The following is a 24244-nucleotide window of genomic DNA, read 5'->3' on the forward strand; positions in this document are numbered from 1 at the left end:
ATAATAATATCTTGTGACAGCGCCTTTGTTCTTCTACTTGAGTAACATCATTCTGAAGTAACGTTCCTCTTGCTCGAGCGCAGTTTCTTTGCTCTTCTGCCTCGACAACAACAGCTCTGACTAAACCCACTTCCACACTTCGAAACACACACTCACACTGACGCCTCCTCACACATGAGTGGGAGGAGCCTGGGAGGGGGGCGGGGCCAGACGTGTGAAGGGGGCGGGGCCAAGATACGATGTGGGCGGAGCTGTTTGGCCCCCGCACCTTTCCTCTGCGTGACCACATTCACACAGTCAGAGAGGCATGTGCACTGACACAGAAAGGACTACGAGCCTGTGGAGGAGATAACTATACTACTACTACTACTACTACTACTACTACTACTACTACTACTACTACTACTGCAACTACTACTGCAGCTACTACAACTACTACTACTGCATCTGTTGCTTATGACTGGAACTAAGGTGAGATCTGGAACTTTGCTTTTACACAATTCCTAAAAAATATCCTAAAAATGTATGGTTATTTTTTATTTTATGAACTAGAAAACGAAAATTGTGCAACTTATAACTGGAAAAGCATGCACACCGGACTAAAAACTGCTACGAAAATGCGTCAAAGTTGTAAAATGATAAAAAAAAAAAAAAAAAAAAAAAAGCGAATATTAAAATTGTGGTGCAAATTTCCGCACATGCAAGCGTTTTATCACTTTGACTCATTTCAACGCGAATTAGAATGGAACAAACGCACAATCTGAAACTGAAATCAAAACTAAATATTGAAAAAAAGCTAATTTATTATGTAATCTTGTGGTCTGGGATGAATACAATTACAATTTTTTTTTAAAGCTATGTAAAGTTGTATGTATATCACGAATATTATGTGATATTTTTGCGTTATTATAGTTTAAATTTTAATTATAATGACGATATTGCTCATTTATTTTGAAATAATTGCAATTTTTTTTAAAACGTACCTTAGTTTCATATCGATATTTGGTGAAAATTTGTATTTATAGGCTGAGAAAATTCATTGATGTTTAGTTTTTTATCTTGTGTTACTCTTACGTTTTATTAAAATATAATAAAATAAAAATTTAGATTAGAGGTCAAGGGTTATTAGTTTCAGTTTTGTTCTCAAATTATTGCCAAATATTCAAATGAAATGCAAGTGAAAATTCTAATTTGTGACAAGTTTTTAACAACTGGCTTTAGTCCTGGTTGAAATTTAAACCTTGTTTAGTCCTGGTTTAGACCTGGTTTAGACCTAGACCTGGTTTATTTCTGGTTGAAATCTAGACCTGGATTAGTCCTGGTGTAAATCTAGACCTTGTTTAGTCTTAGTTTAGTCCTGGTTGAACTCTAGACCTGCTTTAGTCCTGGTTTAGTCCTGGTTTAGACCTAGACCTGATTCAGTCCTGGTTTAGACCTGGTTGAACTCTACACCTGGATTTGTCATGCATGAAATCTAGACCTGGTTTAGTCCTGGTTTAAATCTAGACCTGGTTTTAGTCCTGGCTTAGACCTCTGTTATTAGTCCTTCTTTAGTCCCGTTTGAGACCTGGTTTAGTTCTGGTTTAGACCTAGACCTGGTTTAGTCCAGGTTTAGACTTAGTCTTAATATTGAAATTCCTCAAATGAAAATTGTAATTTAAAGTAACAATCTGACCAGCCAAGTCTTGGTTTAGTCCTGGTCTAGACCTGATATACATCTGGACTAGTCCTGGTTTAGGTCTAGAGTAGTCCTGGTTTAAACCTGAACTAATTCTGGTTTAGTTCCAGACTAATTCCGGTGTTAGATCTTGGTGAGCCATGACATTTTGTATGGATTTGTTGTGGTATTCAGTCCTGATTCAGACTGGTTTGGTCCTGGTTTGGTCCTGGTTTGGTCCTGGTTTGGTCCTGGTTTGGTCCTGGTTTAGTCCTGGTTTGGTCCTGGTTTGGTCCTGGTTTAGTCCTGGTTTGGTCCTGGTTTGGTCCTGGTTTAGTCCTGGTTTAGTCCTGGTTTAGTCCTGGTTTAGTCCTGGTTTGGTCCTGGTTTAGACCTGGTTTAGACCTGGTTTGGTCCTGGTCCTAAATATTGAAATTCCTCAAATGAAAATTATAATTTAAAGTGACACAAGAAGAACCTGACCTGCTAAGTCCTAGTTTAGACCTGGTTTTAGGTCTAGAGTAGTTTTGGTTTAAACCTGGACTAATCCTGCTTTAGTTCTGAACTAATTCCGGTTTAGGTCTAGGATTTTGTATGGATTTGTTGTGGTATTCAGTCCTGATTCAGACCGGTTTTAGTCCCGGTTTAGACCTCTGTTCTTACTCTTTCTTTAGTCCTGGCTGTGACCTGGTTTAGTTCTAGTCTAAACCTCGTTATAAGTAAGGTTCAGTATGGTTCAGTTCTGTTTTAGTCCTGGTTCAGTCCTGATTTTGTTCTGATTTAATCCTGGGTTAGTTCTGGTTTTGTACTGGTTTAATCCTGGTTCAGTTCTGGTTTAGTCCTTTGTTATTTACTCCTGTTTTAGTTTTGGTTTAGACCTGGTTTAGACCTGATTCAGTCCTGGTTTAGTCCTGTTTTGCTCCTGGTTTAGTCCTGGTCTAGACCAAGTTCAGTCCTGGTTTAGTCCTAGTTTAGTCTTCTGTTATTTAGTCCCTGTTTAGTCCTGTTTTTGTCCTGCTTTAGTCCTGGTTCAGTCCTGGTTTAATCCTGGTCTGGTCCTGTTTTACTCATGTTTTAGTCCTGGTTTGGTCCTGTTTTAGTCCTGGTTTAGTCCTGCTATAGTCCTGGTTCAGTCCTGGTTTAGTCCTTGTTCAGTCCTGGTTTAGTCCTGGTTTAGTCCTAGTTTAGTCCTGGTTTAGTCCTGGTTTGGTCCTGGTTTATTCCTAGTTTAGTTCTGGTTTAGTCCTGGTTTAGTCCTGGTTTGGTCCTGGTTTAGTCGTGGTTTAGTCCTTGTTCAGTCCTGGTTTAGTCCTAGTTTAGTCCTGGTTTAGTCCTAGTTTAGTCCTGGTTTAGTCCTAGTTTAGTCCTGTTTTAGTCCTGGTTCAATCCTGTTTCAGTCCTGTTTCAGTCCTGGTTTGGTCCTGGTTTAGACCTTGTTTAGACCTGGTTTAGTCCTGTTTTAATCCTGGTTCAGTCCTGGTTTGGTCCTGGTTTAGTCCTTGTTCAGTCCTGGTTTAATCCTGGTTCAGTCCTGGTTCGGTCCTGGTTTAGATCTCGTCTAAGTCCTGATTTTAGTCCAATAATAAAAAAACACCGAAATCCCTCTGGTGTAAACTTCTCATCTTCAGCACCACTTTTTCAAACCCACCGCGTCGTGATTCGTCCTCGTCACGCGCTTCCAGGTTTCTCTCTTTTCTTTTTTCTTTTTTTTTTCTTGCTCGTTTTTCTTCTTTTCTTTTCGCTGCGTCATGAAGTCCGCCGCGCTCAGACTTCTGCTCGTCTCTTCTTGTGACAGTCATACCCAGATCAGCTGCGGCGACACAGCGACAGGGAAAACGCTCTGTGTCGTTCATGTGGTCAGAAGGGCAGAAGGGAATCTAACCAGCAACTTCTCGAGAATAAATCCCCCGTGAGAATACGCGTAAAGGTTATGTCACGGTTTAGACCAGGTTTAGGCCAGGTTTAGACCAGGTTCAGACCCGGTTTTGTTTCTTTGTGATGTGGTTTTTCTTTTCTCGACTTCTTTAAAAACTCAAACTCAGCTCATGAAAATGTAAATGTTTGGAGAAATATCGTGTTTTGCATCGGTCTGGTTTAGTCCTGGTTTAGTTCTGGTTTAGACCTGGTTTAGACCTGGTTTAGACCTGGTTTAGTCCTGGTTTAGTCCTGGTGTAGTCTTCTGTTATTTACTCCAGTTTTAGTCCTGCTTTACTCCTGGTTCATTCCTGGTTTAGTCCTGGTTTAGTCTTGATTTAGTCTGGTTTAGTCCTGGTTTAGTCCTGGTTTAGTCTAGTCTGGTTTAGTCTGTTTAGTCCTGCTTTACTCCTGGTTCATTCCTGGTTTAGTCCTGGTTTAGTCTTGATTTAGTCCTGATTTCGTTCTGGTTTAGTCCTGGTTTTAGTCCTGGTTTAGTCCTGGTTCAGTTCTGGTTAAGTCCTGGTTTAGACCTGGTTTAGTCCTGGTGTAGTCTTCTGTTATTTACTCCAGTTTTAGTCCTGCTTTAGTCCTGTTTTAGTCCTGTTTTAGACCTGGTTTAGACCTGGTTAAGACCTGGTTAAGACCTGGTTAAGACCTGGTTTAGACCTGGTTTAGACCTGGTTTAGTTTTTTGTGATGTGGTGTGTGTGAACAAATTTCTTATTATCTTATTTGACAAGATAAATGTTTGAAGAAATCTTGTGTTTTGCTTTAGTTTGGTTTAGTCCTGATCTAGACCTGGTTCAGTCCTGGTTCAGTCCTGGTTTAGTCCTGGTTCAGTCCTGGTTTAGTCTTCTGTTATTTACTGCTAGTTTAGTCCTGATTTAGTCCTGTTTTAATCCTGGTTCAGTTCTAGTTTAATCCTGTTTTAATCCTGGTTCAGTCCTGGTTCAGTCCTGGTTTAGTCCAGGTTCAGTCCTGGTTTAGTCTTCTCTTATTTACTTCTGTTTTGGTTCTGGTCATGTCATGGTTTAGACCCGGTTTAGACCCGGTTTAGACCCGGTTTAGACCTGGTTTTGTTTTTTTGTGATGTGGTTTTCTTTTCTCGTCTTATTTAAAAACTCAAACTCAGCTCATGAAAATATAAATGTTTGCAGAAATGTCGTGTTTTTCTTTGATTTGGTTTAGTCCTGGTTTAGACCGAGACTAGTCCTGGGCTAGTTCTTGAACTCCATTTAGTCCTGGTTTAGTCCTAGTTCAGTCCTGGTTTAGTCCTGGTTTAGTTCTGTTTTAGTCCTGTTTTAATCCTGTTTTAATCCTGTTTTAATCCTGTTTTAGTCCTGTTTTAATCCTGTTTCAGTCCTATTTCAGTCCTGGTTTAGTCCTGTTTTAGTCCTGGTTTAGTCCTGTTTTAGTCCTGTTTTAATCCTGTTTCAGTCCTATTTCAGTCCTGGTTTAGTCCTGTTTTAATCCTGTTTTAGTCCTGTTTTAATCCTGTTTCAGTCCTATTTCAGTCCTGTTTTAGTCCTGTTTTAATCCTGTTTTAGTCCTGTTTTAGTCCTGTTTTAATCCTGTTTTAATCCTGTTTTAATCCTGGTTTAGTCCTGTTTTAATCCTGGTTTAGTCCTGTTTTAATCCTGGTTTAGTCCTGTTTTAATCCTGGTTTAGTCCTGTTTTAATCCTGGTTTAGTCCTGTTTCAGTCCTGTTTCAGTCCTGGTTTAGTCCTGTTTTAATCCTCTTTTAATCCTGGTTTAGTCCTGTTTTAGTCCTGGTTTAGTCCTGTTTTAGTCCTGTTTTAATCCTGTTTCAGTCCTATTTCAGTCCTGGTTTAGTCCTGTTTTAATCCTGGTTTAGTCCTGTTTTAATCCTGGTTTAGTCCTGTTTTAATCCTGGTTTAATCCTCTTTTAATCCTGGTTTAGTCCTGTTTCAGTCCTGGTTTAGTCCTAGTTTAGTCCTGGTTCAGTCCTGGTTCAGTCCTGGTTTAGTCCTAGTTTAGTCCTGTTTCAGTCCTGGTTTAGTCCTAGTTTAGTCCTGGTTCAGTCCTGGTTTAGTCCTAGTTTAGTCCTGGTTCAGTCCTGGTTCAGTCCTGGTCTGGATCTTTATCTGCTCTGTGTGGTGATGAAGTGTTTCATTCGTGCTTTGTCTCGTCGTCTCCTCTTCCGTTTTGATCTCGGCTCTCGACTCCGATCTCACACACGGAGCAGAGGAGCCGGTCCAGAGCCGGTCCAGAGCCGGTCCAGAGCCGGTCCAGAGCCGGTCCAGAGCCGGTTCAGAGCCGGTTCAGAGCCGGTTCAGAGCCGGTTCAGAGCCGGTTCAGAGTTCAGGTTCCCATCGGAGCACACGGACTTTTGCTTTTGCTTTTACTGCCAAAAAGGAAAAACAGGTTTAACGAAAACCAACAGTCGTCCAAAGTTATTCCTCTTTTACTTCATTCAGAACCTTCTAATTATTCACAACAACTAGCATGCGAACACTTCCTGATTATCGGACAAAGACTTTACAGTGGACTTTTTCTTTTTTTTTTACCTTAAGAGCTGCTTTTACAATATATTTGTACTGAGGCAGGACATGTTTTGCTTAAAAATGAAAATACGAAAAGACTAAATCAGGGGGGTTAGACCTGGTTCAGTTCTGGTTCAGTCCTGGTTTGGTCCTGGTATAGACCTGGTTCAGTCCTGCTTTAGTCTTCTGTTATTTACTCCTTGTTTAGTCCTAGTTTAGTCCTGATGGTTAAGTGTTGGTTTTAGATCTGGTTTAGACCTTTGTTATTTACTTTTGTTTTAGACCTGGTTTAGTCCTGGTTTGGTCCTGGTTTAAACCTCGTTTATTCCTGGTGTAGACCTGGTTTTGGTCCTGTTTAGACTTGGTTTAGTCCTGGTTTAAACCTGGTTTAGTCCTTTGTTATTCACTTCTGTCTTACTTCTGGTTTAGGCCGGGTTTGGTCCTGGTTTAGTTCTGATTTAGTCCTAATTTAGACCTGGTTTAGACCTGGTTTTAGATCTGATTTAGACCTGGTTTTAGGCCTGGTTTAAACCTCGTTTAGTCCTGGTGTAGTTCTGGTTTAGTCCTGGTTTTAGTTCTGTTTTAAACCTGGTTTAGTCCTGGTTTAGACCTGGGTTTGGTCCTGGTTTAGTTCTGATTTAGTCCTAATTTAGACCTGGTTTAGACCGGGTTTAGTTCTGGTGTAGTTCTGGTTTAGTCCTGGTTTAGTTCTGGTGTAGTTCTGGTTTAGTCTGGTTTTAGTTCTGGTGTAGTTCTGGTTTAGTCCTGGTTTTAGTTCTGGTGTAGTTCTGGTTTAGTCTGGTTTAGTCCTGGTTTAGTTTTTAGTTCTGGTGTCTGGTTTAGTTTTTAGTGGTTTAGTTTAGTCCTGGTTAGTTCTGGTTTAGTCCTGGTTTTAGTTCTGGTGTAGTTCTGGTTTAGTCCTGGTTTAGTCTGGTGTAGTTCTGGTTTAGTCCTGGTTTTAGTTCTGGTTTAGTCTGGTTTTAGTTCTGGTGTAGTTCTGGTTTAGTCCTGGTTTAGTCCTAGACCTGGTTTAGTCCTGGGTTAGTTCTGGTTTAGTCCTGGTTTAGTTCTGGTTTAAGTCCTGGTTTAGTCCTGGTTTAGTCCTGACTGTTTAGTCCTGGTTTAGTTCTGGTAGTTCTGGTTTAGTCCTGGTTTAGTCCTGGTTAGTTCTGGTTTAGTTCCTGGTTTTAGTCCTGGTTTTAGTCCTGGTTTAGTCTGGTTTAGTCCTGGTTAGTTAGTTCTGGTTTTAGTCCTGGTTTCTGGTTTAGTCCTGGTTTTAGTTCTGGTTAGTTCTGGTTTAGTCTGGTTTAGTTCTGGTTTTCCTGGTTTTAGTTCTGGTTTAGTCTGGTTTAGTTCTGGTGTAGTTCTGGTTTAGTCCTGGTTTAGTCCTGGTTAGTCCTGGTTAGTTCTGGTTTAGTCCTGGTTTTAGTTCTGGTTTAGTCTGGTTTACTGGTTTAGTCCTGGTGTTCCTGGTTTAGTCCTGGTTTTAGTCTGGTTAGTTCTGGTTTAGTCCTGGTTTAGTTGTGTTGTCTGGTTTAGTCCTGGTTTTAGTTCTGGTTAGTCTGTTTAGTCTGGTTTAGTCCTGGTTAGTTCTGGTTAGTCTGGTTTTAGTCTGGTGTAGTTCTGGTAGGTTTTAGTTCTGGTGTCTGGTTTAGTCCTGTTTTTTTAGTCCTGGTGTAGTTCTGAGTCCTGGTTTAGTCTGGTAGTTCTGGTTTAGTCCTGGTTTTAGTCTGGTGTAGTTCTGGTTTAGTCCTGGTTTTAGTTCTGGTGTAGTTCTGGTTTAGTCCTGGTTTTAGTCCTGGTGTAGTTCTGGTTTAGTCCTGGTTTTAGTCCTGGTGTAGTTCTGGTTTAGTCCTGGTTAGTTCTGGTAGTCGGTTTAGTCTGGTGTAGTTCTGGTTTAGTCCTGGTTTTAGTAGTTCTGGTTGTTGGTGTAGTCTGGTTTAGTCCTGGTTTAGTCCTGGTAGTTCTGGTTTAGTCCTGGTTTTAGTCCTGGTGTAGTTCTGGTTTAGTCCTGGTTTTAGTTCTGGTTCACGTTTTTGCAGCTCGGTACCAAACGACCCGGGGGTTGGGGACGTCTGTCTGGAGTTTTATTGTGTTGTGATTGAGCTCTGAAGGGGGAGTAACTTAGCGTGCAGAGCAAAGGAAGCTGAGGACATGAGAATGAAAGTGACACTTTTTAAAATAACACTTAATCTGCCCTGACGTACGCAGAGTAAAACCACAGTTGAGGAGGAGTTCACACTTTTTAGACCCCTTCAAAACCAGAACTGAACTGTGAAAGAACCCGGAACTAGACCAGGACCTAGAACTGGACCAAACCAAGTCTACAGCAGCACTAAACCAGGACCAAACCAGGACTAAACCAGGACCAAACCAGGACCAAACCAGGACCAAAGTGACCCAAAAATCTTGAATCAATTTTTTTTTTTTAAAGTATAATAGTCTTTATGTTACATTTGGATAAAACCAGGACCGGACTAAACCAGGACTGAACCAGGACTGGACCAGGACTGGACCAGGACTAAACCAGGACTGAACCAGGACTGGACCAGGACTGAACCAGGACTGGACCAGGACTGAACCAGGACTGAACCAGGACTGAACCAGGACTAAACCAGGACTAAACCAGGACTAAACCAGGACTCAACCAAGGCTGAACCAGGACTGAACCAGGACTGGACCAGGACTGGACCAGGACTGGACCAGGACTGAACCAGGACTGAACCAGGACTGAACCAGGACTGAACCAGGACTAAACCAGGACTGAACCAGGACTGAACCAGGACTGACTGGACTGAACCAGGACTGAACCAGGACTGAACCAGGACTAAACCAGGACCAGGACCAGGACTGAACCAGGACTGAACCAGGACTGGACCAGGACTCAACCAGGACTGAACCAGGACTAAACCAGGACTAAACCAGGACTAAACCAGGACTGAACCAGGACTAAACCAGGACTAAACCAGTACTAAACCAGGACTAAACCAGGACTGAAACCAGGACTAAACCAGGACTAAACCAGGACTAAACCAGGACTAAACCAGGAAACCAGGACTAAACCAGGACTGAACCAGGACTAAACCAGGACTAAACCAGGACTGAACCAGGACTAAACCAGGACTGGACCAGGACTAAACCAGGACTAAACCAGGACTAAACCAGGACTGAACCAGGACTAAACCAGGACTAAACCAGGACTGAACCAGGACTAAACCAGGACTGGACCAGGACTGAACCAGGACTAAACCAGGACTAAACCAGTACTAAAACCAGGACTAAACCAGGAAACCAGGACTAAACCAGGACTAAACCAGGACTAAACCAGGACTAAAGCAGGACTGAACCAGGACTGGACCAGGACTGGACCAGGACTGGACCAGGAGTGTTGGGACGGGTCCGAAGGTGCGTCCGTGTAGACTGTCGGGTGATTAGGACTGAGATCGGCACCAGACCGGGACCAGACTGGGACTAGATCAGGACCAGATCAGGACCAGACCAGGACTGAGACCGAGACCGGGGCCAAGACCAGGGGCCGAGACTGGGACCAGACCAGGACCAAACCAGTGATTGAACCAGGACTGAACCAGGACTGATCCCAGGACTAAAACAGGTCTAAACCAAGTCCCAGTCTCAGTTCCAGTCTGGTCTCGATCTCAGTCCTGGTCTTAGTCCTGGTCTCAATCCTGGTCCTGGTCCCAGTCTCAATCCTGATTCAGTCCTGGTTCAGACCTGGTTTAGTCCTGATTCAGTCCTGGTTTAGTCCTGGTTTAGTCCTGTTTTAGTCCTGGTTTAGACCTGGTTTAGTCCTGGTTTAGACCTGGTTTAGTCCTGGTTTAGTCCTGGTTTAGACCTGGTTTAGTCCTGGTTTAGTCCTGGTTCAGTCCTGGTTTAGTCCTGGTTTAGTCCTGGTTTAGTCCTGATTCAGTCCTGGTTGAGTCCTGATTCAGTCCTGGTTTAGTCCTGATTCAGTCCTGGTTCAGTCCTGGTTTAGTCCTGGTTTAGTCCTGTTTCAGTCCTGATTCAGTCCTGGTTTAGTCCTGGTTTAGTCCTGGTTTAGTCCTGATTCAGTCCTGGTTTAGTCCTGGTTTAGTCCTGGTTTAGTCCTGGTTCAGTTTTGGTTTAGTCCTGGTTTAGTCCTGGTTCAGTCCTGATTCAGTCCTGGTTTAGTCCTGGTTCAGATCTGGTTCAGTCCTGATTCAGTCCTGGTTTAATCCTGGTTTAGACCTGGTTTAGTCCTGGTTTAAACCTGGTTTAGACCTGGTTTAGTCCTGGTTTAGACCTGGTTTAGTCTGTTTTTAGTCCTGGTTTAAACCTGGTTTAGTCCTGGTTCAGACCTGGTTTAGTCTTGGTTCAGTCTGGAAAACTATTAAACGTATTTTTCATTTAGGTTTTGGAGACAAATAATGAAGAAAATAGTTTTTTTTTTCTTCCATTTTCTTATTTTTTGGGTTTTATTTTGAAAAACACTTGTCACTCTTCTCTCTCTCACTGTTTTAAATTTAAAAATTAAAAATTCACGTCCGTTTAAAACCCGGAGATGTTGATGTTGTTGTTGTTGCTCCTCACAGGGCTCCTCATCATGTTGACCCCTCAGCCCGCGGCCGACATGGACCCTCCGCAGGACATGGGCGGGTGGACGGAGGAGGACTTTGAGGAGAAGTGCACCTACATCGTGATGGACCAGCCCTCGGACGAAGACGACGAGAAGGAGAAGAGCCGCGAGGAGGAGCCGGAGCCCAGGAGGAGCCGAGCCGAGAGGTCCCTGCCCCGAAACCTGGCGCTGAAACGCAACGGAGCAGAGGTACGGAGACCGACGCGAGAGAGGGTCGCACTTTTGAACCATCTCGGTCTCGTCTGGGACTCGAGCACGTTTGGACTCGGTCTCGTCTCGGTCTTGATGGAGCTTGTTTGTTTTGTCTCTTGGACTCTTGGTCTTGTCTCGGTCTGAAGACGTTTGGACTCGGTCTTGATGGCACTTGGATTTGGTCTTGTTTCGGACTTGAGCGCATTTGGACTCGGTCTTGTCTCAGTCTTGAAGGTGTTTGGACTCGGTCTTGTCTCGGTCTTGAAGACGTTTGGACTTGGTCTTGGACTTTGGACTTGGTCTTGTCTCGTCTTGAAGGTGTTTGGACTCGGTCTTGTCTCGGTCTTGAAGGCGCTTGGACCCGGTCTTGTCTTGGTCTTGAAGACGTTTGGACTCGGTCTTGATCACTTGGATTGGTCTTGTTTCGGACTTGAGTGCATTTGGACTCGGTTCTTGTCTCGGTCTTGAAGGCGCTTGGACTCGGTCTTGATGGTGCTTGGACTCGGTCTTCTCTCGGACTGAGTGCATTTGAACTCGGACTTGTCTCAGTCTTGTCTTGATGGTGCTCTGACTCGGTCTTGTCTCGGTCTTGAAGACGTTTGGACTCGGTCCTTGTCTCGGTCTTGAAGGTGCTTGGACTCGGTCTTGTCTCGGTCTTGAAAGGTGCTTGGACTCGGTCTTGTCTCGTCTTGAAGGCGCTTGGACTCGGTCTTGTCTCGGTCTTGAAGGTGTTTGGACTCGGTCTTGATGGCACTTGGATTTGGTCTTGTCTCGGACTTGAGTGCTTTGGACTCGGTCTTTGTCTCGGTCTTGATGGCGCTTGGACTCGGTCTTCTGTCTCGGTCTTGAAGGCGCTTTGGACTCGGTCTTGTCTCGGTCTTGAAGGCACTTGGACTCGGGTCTTGTCTCGGTCTTGAAGGCGCTTGGACTCCGGTCTTGTCCTCGGTCTTGAAAGGTGTTTGACTTGTCTTGAAGTCTTGCTTGGACCGGTCTTGTCTCGGTCTTGAAGGTGTTTGACTTGGTCTTGAAGGCGCTTTGGACTCGGTCTTGTCTCGGTCTTGAAGGCGCTTGGACTCGGTCTTGTCTCGTCTTGAAGGTGTTTGACTCGGTCTTGAAGACTTGGACTTGGTCTTGTCTCGGTCTTGAGTTTTGGACTCGGTCTTGTCTCGGTCTTGAGATGGCGCTTGGACTCGGTCTTGTCTCGGTCTTGAAGGCGCTTGGACTCGGTCTTGTCTCGGTCTTGAAGACGTTTGGACTCGGTCTTGTCTCTCAGTCTTGAAGACGTTTGGACCGGTCTTGTCTCAGTCTTGTCTTTGACGGTCTTGTCTCGGTCTTGAAGACGTTTGGACTCGGTCTTGTCTCGGTCTTGAGGCGCTTGGACTCGGTCTTGTCTCGTCTTGAAGACGCTTGGACTCGGTCTTGTCTCGGTCTTGATGGCGCTTGGACTCGGTCTTGGCTCGGTCTTGAAGGCGCTTGGACTCGGTCTTGTCTCAGTCTTGAAGGCGCTTGGACCCGGTCTTGTCTCGGTCTTGAAGACGTTTGGACTTGGTCTTGATGGCGCTTGGACTCGGTCTTGTCTCGGTCTTGAAGACGTTTGGACTCGGTCTTGTCTCAGTCTTGAAGACGTTTGGACTCGGTCTTGTCTCGGTCTTGAAGACTTTGGACTCCGGTCTTGTCTCAGTCTTGTCTTGAAGGCGCTTGGACTCGGTCTTGTCTCGGTCTTGAAGGTTTGACTTGGTCTTGTTGTCGTCTTGTCTCGGTCTTGTCTCAGTCTTGAAGGCGCTTGGACTCGGTCTTGTCTCGGTCTTGAAGGTCTTGGTCTTTGAAGGCGCTTGGACTCGGTCTTGTTCTCAGTCTTGAAGACGTTTGGACTCGGTCTTGTCTCGGTCTTGAAGACGTTTGGACCCGGTCTTGTCTCAGTCTTGTCTTGAAGGCGCTTGGACTCGGTCTTGTCTCGGTCTTGAAGGCGCTTGGACCCGGTCTTGATCCTTCCAGCCCGACTGTATTATGTGCGATACTTGATAATGTGTTTTTTTTTATAACCATGCAGAACTTTCCAAACATAAAGGATAGAAACTGACAGGCTTCCTAAACACGCTGTAGAAAATTAGTGTCCAATAGGATCTTTGCTTTCGGTCCAATTCTTGCGCTTCGTCCATTTTGATGAGTCCAAACTTTGCCAAAGAGTGTAGTGAGTCAAGATAGTCGACTGCTCTGTTTGTAACAGTTGAAAAAGCCGCTCTAAGTGCAGTTATTTCTCAAATAAAAGTCAAAGTACGCATCTTGGTCTGCGTAAATGCACATCCCCATTGCACTATTTTTATTTTCTGGTTTATTTCAGTCCAAATGTCCAAATATAAATGTAATAAACAACATGGAAATACAGGAAGTGATGTGGCTCTGTGCCCTGAACCTGACACGAGCTGTTTCCACGATTGACACCAGCACTTTTTTTTGTTTTAAGGACCATAAGGATATTTTTTAGTTCACTTTCAAACTTGATATTTTGCATTTTTGTAGCTAAGACCCTAAATTAAGCTTTTTTTTACATCCAAAAAGTAGTGTTTGCTTTGTGTTTTGTGTGAGTGCGAATTTTATTTTCATTTGTATTTTTGCTCCTGTTGCTTTTATTACAGGCATATGATACAATTACAAGATTCAGATGGTGAAATTACAGGTTGTACTGAAAAAAATGATGTATAACGCTTCATTAGGAGGTAAAATTTTGAGTTTTAAAAGCAAAATTTAGAAAAAAAAATCCAGGCCTGGTTCAGTCCTGGTTCAGTCCTGATTCAGTCCTGGTTTAGTCCTGGTTTAGTCCTGGTTTAGTCCTGGTTTAGTCCTGATTCAGTCCTGATTCAGTCCTGGTTTAGTCCTGGTTTAGTCCTGGTTCAGTCCTGGTTTAGTCCTGGTTTAGTCCTGGTTTAGTCCTGTTCAGTCCTGGTTCAGTCCTGATTCAGTCCTGTTTAGTCCTGGTTCAGTCCTGGTTTAGTCCTGATTCAGTCCTGATTCAGTCCTGGTTTAGTCCTGGTTCAGTCCTGGTTTAGTCCTGGTTTAGTCCTGTTTCAGTCCTGGTTCAGTCCTGGTTCAGTCCTGGTTTAGTCCTGGTTTAGTCCTGGTTTAGTCCTGATTCAGTCCTGGTTTAGTCCTGGTTCAGTCCTGGTTCAGTCCTGATTCAGTCCTGGTTCAGTCCTGATTCAGTCCTGGTTTAGTCCTGGTTTAGTCCTGGTTCAGTCCTGGTTTAGTCCTGATTCAGTCCTGGTTTAGTCCTGGTTTAGTCCTGATTCAGTCCTGATTCAGTCCTGGTTTAGTCCTGATTCAGTCCTGGTTTAGTCCTGGTTTAGTCCTGGTTTAGTCCTGGTTCAGTCCTGATTCAGTCCTGGTTTAGTCCTGATTCAGTCCTGGTTTAGTCCTGGTTCAGACCTGGTTTAGTCCTGATTTAGTCCTGATTCAGTCCTGGTTTAATCCTGATTTAGTCCTGGTTTAGTCCTGGTTTAAACCTGGTTTAGTCTTGGTTCAGTCCGGAAAACTATTAAACGTATTTTTCATTTAGGTTTTGGAGACAAATAATGAAGAAAATATTTTTTTTTTCTTCCATTTTCTTATTTTTGGTTTTATTTTGAAAAACACTTTCACTCTTCTCTCTCTCACTGTTTTAAATTTAAAAATCTAAAAGGCGAGGACAAATGTGCTAAAATTGTTCTTAGTTCTGGAAGGTTTAAGCATCAATTTGTGTCAGATTTTCGATGTTTTTGGGAGTCCTAGTGTCTTATTTGCCACTTTAAATCGGAATTTCTCGTTCCCAAGCCTCTCCAAACCCATATTTAGCCTCCCTCGCCGTTAAACCCTTCTATATTTACCCGTGTTTACAGAACGCTTGTGTCCACACTTGTTTATGTCGGCGCATCTCGTCACTTCCTTCCCCTTAACTCATCCTCATTCCTCCGACGGGATGTTTTTTTCCTTTTTTTTCCGCCGTCCCAAATCCGGAACAATAACCCTCCCCCCCCCGAAAAGAAAAAAAACAAAACAAAAAACCACCGCCTCACCTCGCGATCGCTGTGATTACAAGGCCCCGCTGTGTGCGCTTTGCTTTGTGCTTTGTGTGCGCTCTTTTTTTTTTTTCGCGGCCGTGCAATTAGCGCGTCACATGTCAGGCCAGAACGCGCTCGATCTGGAGGTGAGACGAGAAGATCAGTTACGGTAATTTGTCACACAATGAAAGAGCTAATCCGACATTAAGAAGGATGGAAAAATACACTGTAAAAGTGACGAGGCGATTCAGGGCGGATAAAAGACGGCGGACACTCGAGACGGCGGTTTGGTGTGTTTACGCTGATTTGGGAGCGCGAATTGGAAAATGATATTGTTTCGCTGGTTACAATGACACTTCCAGAGGTTATACTAATAATAATAATAATAATAATAATAATGATAAATCTTTATTTATAAAGCACTTTTAAAAACAACGTTTACAAAGCAAAAGCAAAAAACAATAGTGTCAGATTCTTTAGTTCTACCAAACTGTTTGGAAAAAATGGGCGGATATGCAGTCAGTAAAAGTTTATTCAGTGAAGCACAACATTTAGGGGCGGCAGTAGCTCAGTTGGTAGATCAGGGGTGTCAAACTCATTTTGGTCCGGGGGCCGTATCCAACCTACTTTGATCCCAAAGGGGCCGGATCAGAAAACTCATGTCATATAAAACCCCAAAAATAACATTAAGTTCAAATATTTGTGCAGAGAAACACAAAATTACAGAAATCTTTTTTAATTGATGAACTCTTTCTTTTACAATAATATTATAATATTATGAACAACCTGAAACTTTAAGAAAAATCCAATTTCAACACAATGTTTTAACATGAACTTGTTTGCAAATAGGAATAAATACATTTTTGTTGTAAAATCCTGCACTCGGCTCCACTTTTCTCATGTTGGACATTTTTCTGATGAGGGTGTCACGGTCAACAGTCAAAACGATCGTCCTTTAAGAGCGTTTGGAAAGAGACAAGTCTTCATTTGTGCTGCTCTGGTGGGAGGGGCCACGTACAGAGACGCTGGAGACGCTGCTGTGATAAACACCACAGAAAATTACCAATATTTTAATAGAAAAATATTATTTAAAATATTTTAGTAGAAAATCAGCCAAGGGCCACATTAAAGGTCTTGGAGGGCCGGATCTGGCCCCCGGGCCTTATGTTTGACACCTGTGGTCTAAATGAAAGAAGATGAGCGAGTTGTGGAGGACTTTTTCAAGATCAGGACGGGAGACAGGATAGTTTTGATTTTGCTAATGGTGCGGTGGTGGAGAAAACAGGATTGGGAGACTTTTTTTTTTTTTTTTTGCGATTCAGGGCGGATAAAAGCCGACGGACACTTGAGACGAAAGTTTGGTGTGTTCACGGTGATTTGTGAGCGGAAATTGGAAAATGATATTGTTTCGCCGGTTACACTGACACTTCCAAATAATAATAATACGTCTTTATTTTAAGGCTGGGCAAAAATAAAAAATATTAATCACATGAATCGTATGAGCTCCTGTGATTAATCACGATACGCAAAACCAGTTAATGACTTAAAAAGTAGCGTATATCACACTTTTCCTGGAAATGTAAACAAAAGTGAAATACATTTGTTGTGCAACCATTTCTTTATCCGAGAGCAGGACACGAGTCTGTAAAGTCCATATTTATACTTCTTCTTTTGGAGAATCTTACTCAAGAAAAAGAACCAGTTTTAGTGCAGTTTGTCAAGTCCTACAATTTGACTTCATGAATTGAACTGAAAAGTAAAGTGCAGGTGAAAATAAAGTATTCAGCGTAAATCTCAACTAAAAACATCAAACCAAATACAAAAAAACTGTAAATGTATTGCCACTGCCAGAGCTTTAATGTTTCCTGTTTGAGTTGTGTCCAAAACAGAAACCAAAACACAAGTTCACACAATCAGAAAACACTTTCAGAGCAGTTTTTTTTTTTTACTTTTCTGCACAAAGCCAGTTGCTAAGGCATGCACATTACCGCCGTCACACAAAAATGTGAGAATATTTTGAATTCGGGTCAAGTTCGGACAGTTGACTTCGTGTCGTGCGCAGACTCGGGCCACTCTGCCGCTCGGAGCATAAAGACTAAAGTAAAAGTGTTGAAGTTAGTCATTAAACCAAAATCTGACTCCTACTGTGTCTGAGGGAAGAGTTTTCTCTCAGGTCCGGTCATTATTTAGCTCTGTGTTGTGTTGGGTTGGGCAATATGGATCAAAAAATATATCTCGAAATACGACATAAATCTCGATATCTGTACAGGAAAAAATAACCCCCTAAAACTGAAAACTGCAAGAACAAATCTGCCAAATTCCACAAGGTCTTTTTTTTTTATTGAAGTGCAAGACGTCGGCAGTTCATGTAAGAACAAAGTGCTTCTGCCACATTTAAGATTATAAAAATCCCTAATCACATAAATAATTATTTAACTGTAAAATAAAAGAAATCATACATATTGCCTTCTTTTCATTCATAAATAAAACAACTCAAGCTCATCTTTGTATTAACTCTGTAAATGTACGAGAACCATGAGCTCCTTTAGCAGAGGAAGTTCGGGAGGTTCATTATTTTAACAGATCCATGTTCCTCACCAGCGTCAGGAGCTCTGAGGTTTAATCCCACAATCCACTGCAGATCAAACCCAACGTTTCCAAACTCTATTGTACAAGTGACACTGCAGCAGATTATTCATTAAAATCTTCTGCATAAATAAACTTTACAATATATAAACCAACGACTCTAGAGCCACATCAGCCCGTTTGAGATTATAATGTGTTTAATTCAGTTTTGTGCACATGTGTTTATGTTTTACAGAAACATAAACAGCTCACTCCTTGCGCCGCTCACGTGGTTTAGCTTCTTTCGGACTAAAGGACACGACTCAGATGAATATGAATATTCTCTCTGAAGGTCTTGTCTGTAAGGACGATAAACCGGGACGAGGGGCTTTTTTACTCTCACACACCTGGGATAATGTCCTGAGGAAGTGGGACTGCAGGTGGCGCTGTCGTCCTGCCTCCACCGGTAGAAAGACGGCGCCAAAACCTGTTTAAATCAGCTGATTGACACGTCACAGAAACATCACGTGACTCTGAGGAAGAGCGCGAGTGAGCAGTCGAAACTAAACTGAAAAGGCTCCATCAGCGTTTGCCGGGAGCCTGGACTTTGGGACAGACACAGGGACCTGAGGCCCCGTCCACACTAGTGTGTATTCAGTGTTGGGGAGTAACAGATTACATGTACTGGAGTTACGTAATCAGAGTACAAATTATGAGTAAATGTATTCAGTTACAGTTACTGTTTTAATGAGTGGTAATTGGATTACAGTTACTTTGTTGAAATAAATGGATTACATGGCAGTATTTTCCTGTTTTCACATTTTGGGCTATATCCCCCCTTTTTTTTTCAGTAATTCCACTCGTTGCTGGAAACTAAACCAGGACTAAACCAGGACTAAGTCAGGACTACACCAGGACTAAACCAGGTCTAAACCAGGACTAAAACCAGGTCTAAATCAGGACTAAACAAGGACTAAAACAGGATTTAAAAGGACTAAATCCTGCTGTGTGGACGTGTTTCCTCATCTTCTATCAATAATATTTTTAATTTGGTTAAATAAAGTCTGGACTTTTTATTTTCTTTTATCAGACAAAACATCTTATGTTACAATATCCTGGTCTTTGCTTCTCTACAGCAAATCAAGTAATCCAAAGTATTCAGATTACGTTACTCACCTTAAGTAATTTAATGGATTCCATTACAAACTACATTTTGGGGTATGTAATCTGTAATCTGTAGGGGATTACATTTTAAAAGTCACTTTCCCAACACTAGTGCATATTTGAGTCATTTTCATCGTGGATGCAGTGTTCGTTCACACTAATCCGGTGGAATTCCGATGGAAAATGTCTTTCACGAATTCATCTGAGCACAGATCTGATCCTGCACTGTGTGGACGCCTGAAAACTCTGATACTCTGATACAGGAGTTCTAGTTGCGTCCTTATTGGACCACGTCACTGTGACTTGGGCTTTCCTAATTCTCTGGGTTTGTGACATCGGTCATGTGGACGCTATTGTTTTTTTTTCCTCTGTAGGAGCCTCTGCATCAGGAGCAGAGGTCGGCTGGGGCTGCTGGGGTCTGTCCCGTGGGCTCCTGGTGGAGAGTTGGTGCTTGGGCTTCATCTCTCCCCTGGACCCTGCGGTGGTTCCTGGTGGTGGTGGACGTCTCTCTGCTCCTGGTGCAGACGGCTCCTCTGATGCTGCTTTCTCAACTGTATTCACCCTCACATTTTACTATGCGTCGTTTTATTTATTTTACCGTGTTTGTGTGTGTGTGCGTGTTTGGGTTGTCTGCTTGTGTGGGGTCGGGCAGGTGTGGGTATTGGGTTGGTGGGTGGATGGAAATGTGGGATTGTTTTTAATCACCGTAAAGCACTTTGTTTTACAGTTTTGTATGAAAAGCGCTTTATAAATAAAGTTTGATTCGATTTGATATTGTGGAAAACAGCTTAAACAGGTATGAAACTAAACCCTTGGTCTGAAAAAGTGAACCTAAGAACATAAAATATTGGAAGAACAAATGAACCTCATTGGGAAAAAAAACAAACGAGCAAGCAAATAGAATTGATCACAGCCGGAAAAGTTATCGAGCTTGTTAAAAGTTATCGTACAATTAACTGATTTATTGATTATCCTTACAGGCCGACTCTTGAGCGATTTATAGTTACGGTAAATAGATCGCTAAATAAACCAAACTACAAGTGTTTTCTAGTGTCGTCCAGATGGGATCCAGACAACGGTTTAACTTTTACAATACGGCCCACATTACAGTCACATTCTTTTAAGTGAGTCACGTTCGGATCTAATAACTGAACTTTTACGCCCCTTTGTCTCTTACGGTACAATACGACGTAGCGGTTTGGATGAAAGGGGCGGGTTAAGCCTTGGGGGGGGGGGGTTATGTGCGGCGCTCGGGACATTGGGACATCGTATCTGCCCCGCCCTGGAGCTACGGGGGGGGGACAACTCAGACCTGGTTTCACACCTCGAGCTGCCCGAACAGGACGAGTGGTGAAATTTTAATACGACAGACGAGAAGAGACACGGAGAGGATGATTAGCGCATGAAATATTCAGAGGAGAGGCGCTAAGTTCACACCAGAACCTCTACGGGATTACAGGTTCACATACTGCAAGATCTGACTCTTTTAAGAAGGAGTATTACACTTCTGTGGGGAATTAAACATTGACACTAGGGATGTAACTATAAAAATATTGTGATATCCAGTCTACAATTACATTAGCCTCTCCAAAATGAAAAAAAGCTCCAAAATGTCCACGTTGTATAACACTCGCTCTTTAAGATTAGTTTTGTATCAGGCTTTTATCTTGCATCTATTCAGAATCTTGAAAACACGTTTTTTCCTGAGTGACCTCGCCTTTCCGCAGATCTGACCGGTTACATGGTCTACTGGTCTAGTGATGGACGAGTCAGTTTCGTGAAAAATAATTATGGCAAGTATAACAATATCGATCTGATACCGATGCAGAGTCTTGAATTAAATGCACTGAAAGTCGACGACTATAAACAAAAAACATTTTAATTCATACAGAACCTACAGGCAATCAATATTTTTGCTCCAACTTAATTAAGTGTGCAAATAGACTAAAATATGATCAAATATAGCTTTTAAAAAAATAAATAAATAAAAAAGCTATAGTAGGACTATCAGTATTTTAACATGAGAACATGAGAATCAATACTTTTTTATATCAATATTTTTATATTATCGTGGGGGCAGCAGTCTAAGCAGGGACTCCCAGACTTCCTTCACCCCAGACACGTCCTCCAGCTCCTCCAGGGGAACCCCGAGGTGTTCCCAGGCCAGTCCAGAGACCTAGTCCCTCCAGCGTGTCCTGGGTCTTCCCCGGGAGGAAGACCCGGAAATATTACATATTTTATGTAATATACTATTTTAATTTGTATTTATTTTATTTTTATTTTACTTTTTAAAAACTTTTTTTCATTTTATTTATTTTTACATTTTTTTTTTAAATATATATAATTTTATTTACTTTATTTTTTTATATTATTATATTCATATTTTTATATGCTTTATTTATTTTACTTTCTATTCATTTTTTACTGTTTTATTTAATTTTATTTATTTAATATATTTTACTTATTTTTTTATATTATTATATTAATATCTTCATATAACATAATTTATTTATTATACTTTCTATTTATAAAATTAAAAAAAAAAAAAAAAAAATATATATATATATATATATATATATATATATATATATATATATATATATATATATATATATATATAATATAATATTTATAAATATAAATATATATATATATTTATATTTATATTTTATATATTGGTGTTTTTTGTTCTCAAGAAAATCTGATCAGCTAGAAGAATGAGCCTCACTTGAGTTTGTCATTTGGGTTGCCAGTTTCACAGCTGAAATGCCTACAGCCAAACATAAGTCCGTGCTAGTGCAGCCTGTGCAGCTCAGGGAGGGAATTCTGGAGGTTCTGAGCTTCACATTAGACCTGTTCATAAACTGAGAATGTAACAAACTTGTATGCATCCTTCATCTGCAGGTTAAGACTCTGGTAAAGTTCAGTTGTGTTGTTTTGTCCCTGCTTAACCCTTGAATCATGCAGACTTGACACAGTTCCTTTAACGTTCTCTCGGTTTTGTCCTCAGGTGGTCGGCGTGACCAGCACGGAGCTCATTCCTCAGGGCACGCGCTTCGGCCCGCTCATCGGAGAACGCTACACAGACGACGCGGTGCCCAGAAATGCCAACCGCAAGTACTTCTGGAGGGTGAGAATTGCGCCACAGCGATCTTACACCTTTAACTTCTGTAACATCCTGTCTGTCCTAAACGAGCATGTGAGAGTGGCATGTCTAATACACTCTGCTCGCACTACATCCTGTGAAACTATGACTAAGCGAACGTTTGTGTCTGAACAAAACCAGATTCACATTTTAAAACAGAACAACATTTCCTCGTGGAGCCGTCTGTCATTGTTGAACATGTGACTAGACGAGACTGGAATTATTTACAGCAGTGGTCCCCAAACTTTTAAAAGCCACGGACCGGTTTTATGTTCAGTAATGTATTTAGTTCTGGTTTAGACCTGGTTAAGTCCATTTTTAGAGATGGTTCAGTCCTGGTTTAGTACTGGTTTAGACCTGGTTTTAGACCTGGTGCAGACTTGGTTCAGCTCTGGTTTTAGTTCTGTTTTAGTCCTGGTTTAGTCCTAGTTTAGACCTGGTTTAGTCCTGGTTTAGACCTGGTTTAGTCCTAGTTTAGACCTGGTTTAGTCCTGGTTTAGACCTGGTTTAGTCCTAGTTTAGACCTGGTTTAGTCGTGGTTCAGCTCTGGTTTTAGTTCTGTTTTAGTCCTGGTTTAGACCTGGTTTAGTCCTAGTTTAGACCTGGTTTAGTGCTGGTTTAGACCTGGTTTAGACCTGGTTTAATCCTGGTTTAATCCTGGTTTTAGCTAGACCTGGTTCAGTCCTGGTATGAGTTCTGGTTTAATTCAGGTTTGCACCTAGTTTAGACCTGGTTTAGACCTGGTTTGAACCTTGTTTTAGACTTTGTTTAGACCTTGTTTAGGCCTGTTTTTTATTCTGTTTTAGTACTGGTTTAGACCTGGTTAAAGCCATTTTTAGACCTGGTTTAGACCCGGTTGAGTCCTGGTTTAGATCTGGTTGAGTCCTGGTTTAGACCCAGTTGAGTCCTGGTTTAGACCCGGTTGAGTCCTGGTTTAGATCTGGTTGAGTCCTGGTTGAGTCCTGGTTTAGACCCGGTTGAGTCCTGGTTTAGACCCGGTTGAGTCCTGGTTGAGTCCTGGTTTAGACCTGGTTGAGTCCTGGTTTAGTCCTGGTTTAGTCCTGGTTTAGACCTGGTTTAGACCTGGTTTAGTTCTGGTTTACAGATGTGTATGGGAGGCTGGTTCAAATGTTGAAAAGAAAAACAAATGTTCTACATTTAATGTCCAAATATTTGACTTATTGATCCGTTTATTGCTGCTTCAATTTGTTTTTCAATGTTTAAAACTTGAGTAATAGTAAAAGTTCAGAGACACGATCACTCAGTCAACAATAAAATATTCTTATTAATAGGGGTGTGCAAAAATATCAAAATATCGGATCATTTAATGTGATGATACAGTATTTTTTAGTATATTTTATTGAATTATTTTGACACAGCTACAGTTTTGTTGTTTGTTCAGAGGAAGGAAACTCGTTCATGCGACACATTTGACATTTTCACTGTTCTGATGATTAAAATGTTTGTGTTTCATATGAACTTTGCACAAGAAGTGGTTTAACAAAGACTTTTAGCGCCACAGACATGATTTAGGCTTTGATTTTTTTTTTTTTACCGGATTGAATCGATTTGAAATATCGTATCAAATCAAAAGTGCACTGTATCTAGGTATGTATAGTATCGGCAACTTCTGAACGATACCCAGCCCTAGTATAAACGACTGTCAACATAAACGACGCGTACACAATAGAAAATTATACTAAGGCCATGATACGATACATACCTCGATACATAGGCCACGATACGATACATATCTCGATACATAGGCCATGATACGATACATACCTCGATACATAGGCCATGATACGATACATACCTCGATACATAGGCCACGATACGATACATATCTCGATATATGGGCCACGATACGATACATATCTCGATACATAGGCCACGATACGATACATACCTCGATACATAGGCCATGATACGATACATACCTCGATACATAGGCCACGATACGATACATATCTCGATATATGGGCCACGATACGATACATATCTCGATACATGGGCCACGATACGATACATACCTCGATACATAGGCCACGATACGATACATACCTCGATACATAGGCCACGATACGATACATACCTCGATACATGGGCCACGATACGATACATACCTCGATACATAGGCCACGATACGATACATACCTCGATACATAGGCCACGATACGATACATATCTCGATATATGGGCCACGATACGATACATACCTCGATACATATGGGCCACGATACGATACATACCTCGATACATAGGCCACGATACGATACATACCTCGATACATAGGCCACGATACGATACATATCTCTATATATGGGCCACGATACGATACATATCTCGATATATGGGCCACGATACGATACATACCTCGATACATAGGCCACGATACGATACATACCTCGATACATAGGCCACGATACGATACATATCTCTATATATGGGC

At 42.0% G+C, this 24244-nt stretch overlaps 1 protein-coding gene across 1 annotated transcript in view; it reads left to right on the top strand.

Annotated features, from left to right (window-relative positions):
* The first annotated feature begins 310 nt into the window (after window positions 1-310).
* prdm1c (PR domain containing 1c, with ZNF domain) overlaps window positions 311-24244 on the top strand; it is a 59326-nt gene continuing 35392 nt past the window's right edge. Inside the window, exons 1-3 of the mRNA XM_055149758.1 lie at window positions 311-471; window positions 10649-10881; window positions 21658-21777. Of these exons, the coding sequence (XP_055005733.1) occupies window positions 10660-10881; window positions 21658-21777 (342 nt within the window). The 5' untranslated portion in view covers window positions 311-471; window positions 10649-10659. The remainder of the gene's footprint in view (window positions 472-10648; window positions 10882-21657; window positions 21778-24244) is intronic.

Source organism: Boleophthalmus pectinirostris, unplaced genomic scaffold (assembly GCF_026225935.1).
Source record: "Boleophthalmus pectinirostris isolate CB_2022bp ecotype Guang Dong unplaced genomic scaffold, ASM2622593v1 HiC_scaffold_13, whole genome shotgun sequence".
Taxonomy (NCBI): Eukaryota; Metazoa; Chordata; class Actinopteri; order Gobiiformes; family Gobiidae; genus Boleophthalmus; species Boleophthalmus pectinirostris.